The sequence below is a fragment of the Rutilus rutilus genome (genome assembly GCF_951802725.1).
Source record: "Rutilus rutilus genome assembly, chromosome: 21".
NCBI lineage: Eukaryota > Metazoa > Chordata > Actinopteri > Cypriniformes > Leuciscidae > Rutilus > Rutilus rutilus.
Genome location: NC_140226.1, coordinates 24464629 through 24474316, shown reverse-complemented (window position 1 = coordinate 24474316; position 9688 = coordinate 24464629). Strand labels below are relative to the sequence as shown.

Here is a 9688-nt window from a genome sequence, read left to right as displayed (position 1 = left end):
CTACCTATGTTAAATGATTATGCTTTTTTTCTAGAATAGCCTACTGATATGTAGGCCTAGCCTATAGCCTACTGCAGGTGAATGTACATAATTTCATACACTTTAATTAAATCCCAGTTAATTAATTTCTTAATATGGAAAACATAACTTGTAAAACAAATGTGTAATTTGTGTAAAAAAAAAAAATAGGTGCGCCTTTAACCCAAGGGAGCACATGAGACTGACCTACCGTGACTAACCAGCATTAGGCTTTAGTAGCAGGAGAGAGAGAGAGAGAGCGAGCGAGAGAGAGAGAGAGAGAGAGGGGCGCTATAGCAGCAGCATCAGCATCATAATGAATCACAGCAGCTTAAGGCACGAGAAGCAGGAGCCGCGAGACTGAATTGGATAGTTTCGGAAAGGCGCTTTATCTGTTATTATTGAGCTTTTTCCCGCGCCAGGAATAAAATTGAGCGGAGATTAGGCTAACAGTAGCCTACTTTATCTCCAGGATCCTTTTTAAGGAGCCATGGATTATTTTACTCGACAAACTTTCTTAAAACTAGCTTTTTTCATCTTTACAGGTGAGTGTTTTGCTATTTAAATTTGACCTGCAGGTTTCTGGCGATGTTAAACATGTCCAGACGCTTCGATAGATAGAAATGCGTGTATAATTTGATGGTTTTAAATGAAATCCACTTGATCGCAGGCGATTCAGAATCATGAAACCACTAATCAAGTGGATTTTTTCATTTCCACATAATGATTTTTAAGGACGGCATGATATGTTCTTTCTAAATGGCGCAGTTCAGCTACACTTTGAAATTAAGTTAATTTATTCGGAGCCATAAAACCTTTTGACTTCTCAGAATATGCTGGCCAAATTTGTGGTGTCATAGTAATTAAATAAAGTACCCTAAGATTTAGAGTCCTCCAGGGAAGAAATGATGAGGAGATTCAGCTGTTTTTGTTGAGTTAAAGACAAATTCTATTGCTGCACTGTTGCTTTGAACTTTTATGGGATAAGTTGTCACAATATAACCTGTCATTAATAAGCCTTTATAGGCATTTAAACAGTGAAACAATTCATAAAATATCTAATGAAACAAAGGAACAAAGGAAAGAAAAATATTATTGTGGCCAATATTTAAAAAAAACTAACATTTGTGGTCAACATTTAAAACACAACAACTTTCCCAATCGTACGTTTATATAAAAAAAAAATATATAAAAAAAATGAAGAGAACGCATGCAGTTCAAAATCTACATTCATTATTAACTGCAGTTGACTCTTGTCTGAATGTCAGTGTGTTTTTATTGTGTTTACGTATTCAGCCAATAAAGCAAAAACAAATATTGAGTTAGTTTGGAGGACACGATTCACCAAAAAATTATTCCAGTTCAAGAGGGTTTTGCATATAATCTGTCTATGGGTGTGATATTTAATCTAATCCTGCTCATTAGAACCTCATCTGTCCTGCTCAGTCGAAATGTCCTCATCAGCATCACAGATTATCAACTCATGTTTATTATGCTTCAGGCAGGAGTATGGCAAGAGAATTTATGATTAATGTAATGAGTTTGTGAGGTCCTTTTTTATGTAATAGCAAACAGATTTCACCTCTAATTAGCAATGGGAAGAGTGGTCCACATAAGCAGTTTTGGTTCATGTTTGGACAGTACGCCATTTCTCTGTAGTGTTCAGCAATTTAGCTTTCAATACTGTATATACGTCATTATCTGTCTAACATATTTATTAATGCATTTATTTTTGTTTCTTTATTAATATATTTTTGGCACGCACACAGACTATCAGTTAATTCTGCCGTCCTTTGTTGTGCTGAGCTTTTAGCAAGATTGAATGCACATATGCCGGACTGAGGAAAAACTCGAACCCATTTTCAAGTGACTCAAGGCACGTAGAATATGCCTCTAGCTTTTAACATTCTCCTTTTTCTCTAGTGGTTTTCGCTATTCTGTTTTCAGTTTCCATCCATTTATGTTTCTTTCCAAGCCAAATTAAATAACTTCTGATTCACTCAGAAAGGACCCAGAATACTAACAACTACTTACTAAAATGTTAGTATGCTTTTTTATGAACATGACTTTATAATCAAAATGTCCATCCAGTATGATTATTTCATACGCAAAAATAAAGGGAGACAGACTGGTTAAAGCCAAAGCTATCATAAAACTAGCCAATCACATTACAGCTTGCCAGATCAAGCAATATGAAATATGCATTAGGCAGTCAGTGAGAGGACTGCGGTCGGTCTGTTGGCCTGCCGTCTCAAGCTGGGACTAGTAGAATGCTGGACTCCACCCCTCACATTACATGTTGACCTAGATGGCAAGGTGTTTTACCAGCACTTTAATTAAGGTATACAGTATAAAAGTGTTTTTTATAAGGGCAAACTGTTGCTATACTATAGGGGACAGTTGGCCACCTATTTGACTAGATGCAGCTGATTGCTAAAGTCATAGCATGAATCACATCCTTTAACAAAGGAGGCCAGAAATAACATGTTGAATCGGTCCCTCACTGTTCAGGGAAACCAGTGGAGAAACCAGAGAAGATAACTCTTTCAGTCTTTGTTTTTTCCCCCAGAAAGTTTGAGATAAACACAATTAAACACACGAGGCTGTGAAAGAGATCTAGTGAGATGTATGAGAATTTCTTGAGATTAAAAACATGTCAGGCAGCTAAATTTTGGATTGGCTTAAAGGGGTCATATAATGCCATTTTTGTACAAGCTAATATTATTCTTTAGGGTCTAAATTAAAAGTTTGTAATATACTTTAATTAAAAATTCTCATTAGTGTTGTAAGAAAACACTCATTTTACCTGGTCAAAAACAGCTCTGTTTTCAGCACGCCGTTTAAGTGCATGTGTCTTTAAATGATAATGAGTTTTGCTCACCCCGCCCCCTCTGTTCTGTGCGTACACCGTTTGTAACACAATAACACAATAACCAACGCGTTGTTCATTATAAACGTGGGATTATGAATTATGTTGAGAACGTCGTACATAGAAAACATGCCGTAATGTACCCTGAGTGTAAACCTTAGCCGCATTCATCGTGAAGCGTGCAGCAAGCGATTTGCAAAGATTAATATAAATATTAATATAAAGGTTAATAAAACGTTACACTCACTTCTTCTTCTGGAGGTGCAGCAGGAACACGAATAGTTGGTACCGATCCTTTTTTCAGGAGCAGCTTCTTAGCAAAACCAGCTTTATACTGACCCCCGTTTATAAAGCAGTCTGGTGTGTGAAATGATTTGTGCAAACATGAAAGCATTGACGTTGATCGTGGGGAATATTCCCTTCTAAAACAAAACTCAGCCACTGCGTCTTCAGCGGTTCGGATTTAGGAACATCAAAATGACTGCTGTGTTCCTTATTACACCCAAGAACAGAACACCACAATCGCTTAGACGCCATTCTGCTCATAGATAGTGCTCCAGCGTATCAACAATGACCGCGCGGACTATGATGACAGACAGCTCGCTCACGAGCGAGGGCGGGTCTGTGTTGAAACGCTGCTGTCAATCAACAATCGTGGGAGGGTCGTCGATTTTGTGACGTCACAAAATCGAACGGCTTGATTTGAGATGGGGGAAAACATATAAGGCACTGCCAACACACATTTCAGTACAATCAACTTGTAAAAGTGCATGTACCATTATATGACCCCTTTAAGGAATCATCTAGCAAAAGTGAGGAGAATTATACATGGAGTCTTTGGTGGAGTAGGGGTGTATGACGTAGTTTTTATGTAATTAAGCACGACGTTATGGCACCAGGAAAACCGTGTTGGTGAGTTGGTCATTTTAGAAAAATGAGTTATAGCATCACCCTGATTCCTTCGACAAAAATACAGTAGGATTTTTCCATTGGCTATTGGACTATTGGATAAAATAGGCTATATGTGACCAACAAAATTGTATGATTCTTGCACATTTTGTTCATCAATGAATAAAACTTTTTTGAATTTTGAAGCCTAAATAATTGCTAGAAGTAAAAAGTTAAACGTATGGCTATAAACAAATTACACCACGGTTGCATGACTTCAACAATACCACCATTAAGCTTCTGACAACTCTTTCAGGCTTTGTTTTTTTCCCCCAGAAAGTTTGAGTTAAACACACAATTATGAGAACTATTGAGTTTACCTGTTTAATGTCCCCGATAACCTCTGTAGTGCCATAGAACTCGTTAGCATTTGCCTTTTTCAAGTCAAGTAAAAGTTATTATTATTATTATTTTTAAATCAGAAGGTGGTATTACGGATGTATTTTATGTTGTAGAATAAAATGTAAAAATAGATATTCAAAATAGATCTTATCTCAGGCATTTAAATCCATTGAAAAACCCATTGACGCTGGAACCAGAAATGTGCTAAAATGCTAACTCGTTTACAGGATTTGTCCTACAGAAATACGTCATCCCTGCAGCACTCTATAAACCTGGCATTGTGTACTATTATTGTTGGCTCTGTGACAAATTGCTGTTATGTTCCTCATTTGTTGGATAAAAGCATTGGCTAAAGGAAATAATGTAATTGTAAAGGTTATTTAGGTCTTATTTAGATAACAGTTTTGTCTTGTGTTTCTCCTAAAATTCATTATAAGAAAATAAAAACACACAAATGAGACAGTTGTTGACAGGAGTGAGAATATTGAGCTATAAAAATGTATGAGATGAGTTAATATTGAATGTCAGGGTTTTGATTGCAGACTTGACAAATCTGAGCATTGAATGAGACACTGTTGAGATCTCTAGAAGAAAAAAACTATGAGATTAATAGGTCCTTTTTCTCAGGAGCAAAATCTGAGAAGCAGGAGACTCTCCATTTGTCATTGCTGTTTAGGATGCTCACTTGAGATGTTAAAGAGATCTCATTTGTGATTTTTCTTCCCTGTGTTTGAGATCTCCCTGAATTTGTGCTAATGAAGAAGACAAGCTCAGCCTTGTCATGTTTATCACATCAGTTTCTCACATTTTGAATGAGCAATTTCATCATAACTTTTTGCTGTTTGCTATTTGACATATGAGACTCTGCTGACAAACAAAAACCACAACAGTGACAATATACCCTAAGGTGACATCATGGTGACAGTATCATTTGTGAAATGCTCCAGAATACGTATGGCGTTTAATGTCTGCAGCACGGTTTCCGAGGAAACTGTATTTCATTCTTCCTACACCTTCAATTACTGAAATGACAATATGTCGACTTTGACTTATATTGTCAATGTGAAGTGGGTGCTCTACATGTAAGTGGTGCTCAGCATGACTTTAGAAAGTGTGTTTGGTGAAATGGACTTCCTTTGAGTTAGCTGCGTGATCATCCAGTAATTACAGGTCTGAATCTCTAAACACAGATCAAAGTGTTTGCTGTTAGCATCAAACATTAAAGAAGCACAGTAAGTGTGTTGTAATCTGCATCACTGCAACGTCAGTGCGACGAGAGCATTTACTCGGCCTACATACAGTACACTGATAAAATCTAATGGTTCACAGTCACAGTTATTATAAGCTGTCAAAGATCACAATCATCTTTGGCTCATGTCCAAGTTGTGCTGATTGTCTGTTCATCTTTTGACCATTTGGTGACGAAAATAGTGCCAAATAATACAAATAGGTCCTGAAACTCTTGACGTTTCTTAAAAGTGACGTTTTTTCTTTCTTGCATAACCGTCAGAAAATCTTAAGAGGACTTTTAGAAAACATCTAGAGGTTACACTAACTGTATATAAAATATATAATGTAGTATATTTTTTTATGTTTTATTTTCTATTAATACAACATATAATGTATTTCTTTCATTTTTAGTCAGCTTTTTTCAACTCTGTTATCAAAAATTAAATATACTGTTAAAAACCCTAATTTGAGTGTTTGTTATTTTCTAGCAATAAAAACGACAATAGACTCAAATTTACGAAAGAATGCCTAAATTGATCTCACTTAGTAGGTAGCTATCTTGGGACCCTTGGTAGTTGATAAACTTTTCCATATTTTATGTATTGTATACATTTTAAAATCTTTGTTAATTTTGCTATAATTTGTAACAGGGTTGAATGTTTGAGCTTAGCGAATTCATTCAGTACAACAGTGTTACAAAATGGAATTGAACATGCAAATTAGTCCCCGCCTCCATTCAATCACACGCTCGGATTACCTGTTCCATTCGGTCAACTGTAGTAAATGCTACACAATGGCAAGTGGAAATATTGGTTTAATTCAGCCATATACAGTGCTGGTCAGAATTATTTGCCCCCTTGGTAAATATGATCAAAGATTGCTGTAAAAAATAAATCTGCATTGTTAATATTTTATTTGAAAAAATAGTCTTTTATTTGAAAAAAATAGTCATTGCATATTGTAAATCTGCACCCTTTGTGCGCTTTCTAGGCTATATATATTCATTTATAATTTGAATAAAAGTCGACACATAACGGTAATTGATATTATTAGCCTTTGGCTTGACTACATCAAACAGCTAATTAAATGTTACAAAAGCATTTTCCCATTCGTCAGAAAACTGCCTTCTAAAAATCAGCATCCTTAGAAAAAATGATAAGAGAAGCCCTGTCCCGCACGTTGACGGGATTGGCCACATATTTGTGACTGTAGGAGTTAGGGGCGGTTTCAAACTGCGTTTTTGAGACTGTCTTTGGTACACTGCAGTTATAAGGAGAAAATACTCAGCAATGGTGTTGACTGATGAATTTATGCATACAAAGACATATAACAACATTAAGAACATGATTTTCACCACAGGGTAGTCTTAACAGTATATTTCATAATAGTTTAAACATATCGAATAGTGCTCACTGTAAAACAGCATGGGATTTATGCCTCTAAAAAGGTCATGGGTCACCAAAGTGTCTGTGGAAAGTGTCAGATAGTACTCGTAACATTCACACAAAATGCGACTAAACAGTCTCATGAGGACTATTTTCATTTAATTTCATGAGGGTAATTATTTTGTTCCCTCTTAATGTCTATCACACCTATTACATAATAATGAACCACTTTGATTTCAAAGCTGTTGTGTCCTGTGGAGCGGCAGACCAGATGGTCTTGTGTTTTTAGACAACTCTTCCCTCTGATGCTGTCTGGCGACTGTTTTGACTTTGTCATGTGTTTGACATTTAGTTTGTGACATTCAGTGAGTCAATATTAAGTTGGTTTTAGAGACCTATGGCTCCCTAAGAGCAGAACTGAAATGTGGTTGTTGTTGTTACATCACTCCTGTCCTGTTCAAACGTGTCAAATACATCCTTCACACCACAAAGAACAGTAAATCCCTTTGTTTGGCTTGACAGGGTAACCTTATATGATTAGTTGATGAATCACTGTATGTTTTTGACATCTGGCAGTGTAGATTGTTATCAGCAGCTCAGATATGATCTGGTTAATTATTGAATGGTTATGAGGAACATTCTGTGTCAAGCGATATTTTATCTGATAAGGATTCCAAAAGTAATTAACGTGAATCTTTTCGAAGAGTTGTGAAAGGACTGCAGTTATACTAAATTGTGTCAGGAGATGTCAGAAGTAACACAAATGTCACAACGTGTATCATTTAATTGAACATAAAAATGACAAATGAATAAAAACATTTCAGAGTAGATTTTTGATGTTTTCTAAAAATATGTCAAAATATGGTCCAAAACAGCAGCCTAGATCATTTAGTTATGAATGAACCAATAATATCTAAAAAAAGAAATAATATTCAGTTATTTAGACCTGATGTTTAAAATTTTGCTCACCAAGTCTGCATTTAAATTGAAATATTACTATACAATCTAAAATAACTGTTTTCTATTTTAAGTGTCATTAATTCCTGTGATAGCAAAGATGATTTTTCAGCATCGTTACTCCAGTCTTTAGTGTCACACAATCCTTCAGAAATCTTTCTAACATGCTGATTTGGTGCTCAAGAAACCTTATTATTATTATCAATGTTGAAAACAGTTGTGCTGCTTAAAATTTGTGTGGAAACCGTGAAACCATTTTTTTTTTCTTTTGGAAAAAGAAGAATGTATCATTTTATTTACCAAAATGTCTCACCATCGTCCGTCCAGGTCGCACTCAATCACCATTATATTATGTATGGTCTAAAACTCAACTGCCCTCATGTTTTGCCACAGGACAAAAGAATTGCCGGACTGTGAAATGAGGAGTGTAGAAAGTAACATTTCTTTAGCAACAGTGTGAAAGTGAATAGCACTTAACCGTTATACAATACTGCTATAAACATCTGCCGGGACAGTATGCGTCACATTACTAAACATGTGTCATCGTTTTCGAATACCTCCGTTTTCACAGTCCACACTACAATGCAAAAACGCAGGTTTCAAATTTATCCCCTTGGGAGAGCGTTTTGAAAAAGCTCTGTTTTCGCAGGACAAAGACACCGTCTCAGTGTGGACGCAAGGATAAAACAGAAAGATAAAGAAGTGTTTTCAAACTAAACTGTATTGGACAAGGCCTTAATAACACACCATCTAATATTAACGCCTTGCAAAAACAAACAATTGATGCAGTCAGAATAAAGTTTGAAGTGTTTAACTTTGATGGATCTTCCCTCATATATGGCAAGGAGTCTGTTCTGCAATGATCTGGCAACAAGACAAAAGCCTGAATGAAAACAGACTCTCTCCAAAGTGAAGGGACACAACTGCTCTCATGTGTGTAGTCCCGCTGTTTTTTTAATCTTCTGATTGATTTTAGTCCAAGCTGAGCTGGATCCCATGATAGACAGTGTGTCTTGAACTAAATTATTTTGAAAAACAAAATAAAAATGCATTAAATTAGTAAGCATCGATTTCAGATTCAATAAATAAATAATGTTGTTTCTGATTATGTCTTCAGGTTCACGGACAGAAATGTACAATTAAGTTTGATCCTTTAATTCTTTCATTGGTAGCTTTTAATGTTTGGTGAGCTGCAGCTTTCATGTTAGCTATATCACTGTTTACATTTTCTACTAATACAGTACTAATACAGTTTTTCAACTCTGCAACAATAGACTAAAATGTACAAAAGAATGCCTAAATTTATCCCACTTAAGATGTGGTGATAAACTTTTCCATATTATATATTTTTTTGTCTAAATTTAAAAATCGTAATAAATTTTTTTTGCTATATTTTGTAACAGAATTGAATGTTTGAGCTTAGATAATTCATTCAGTACTACAATGTAAAAAAAAATAAAAATGGAATTGAATATGCAAATTAGTCCCCGCCTCCACTCAATCACACCAGCTTGGATCACCTGTTCCATTAAGTCACATTTGGCATTCAAACATTTTAGCTCTGTGTATAATCACACAGATATTGTGGTACATCAAGCAATGAAACTTTTTGTTCAACTGTATATACCAGCATCAATCGGATTTTGAGTTTTAAATCTAAAATCGATCAGACGGTTCTTAGTGTGTCAAATAATGCTAAATAATTCCATTATAGTTCAATTTGTATCTCTTCTACTCATCTAAATGGCATTACTCAACACCCTCACTGTCTTAAAGTTCTAGACAACCCCAAAATTATGCTCTGTGATTTTCACAAGTGCTACAATTAAGCTACATTTATGGTAAAAAAATATGTGCTGATAGCCTGGTTTTGTGTTGCATTAGTGGCTTGTGAACACAGAGACAGGCGGTTGTTGCTATAGCTGTAAATGAGTGACCC

At 35.6% G+C, this 9688-nt stretch overlaps 1 protein-coding gene across 1 annotated transcript in view; it reads left to right on the top strand.

The window, feature by feature from the left end:
• The first annotated feature begins 271 nt into the window (after positions 1–271).
• Positions 272–9688, top strand: part of ltk (leukocyte receptor tyrosine kinase) — a 53251-nt gene continuing 43834 nt past the window's right edge. The window contains exon 1 of the mRNA XM_084393518.1: positions 272–563. Within this exon, the coding sequence (XP_084249644.1) occupies positions 509–563 (55 nt within the window). The 5' untranslated portion in view covers positions 272–508. The remainder of the gene's footprint in view (positions 564–9688) is intronic.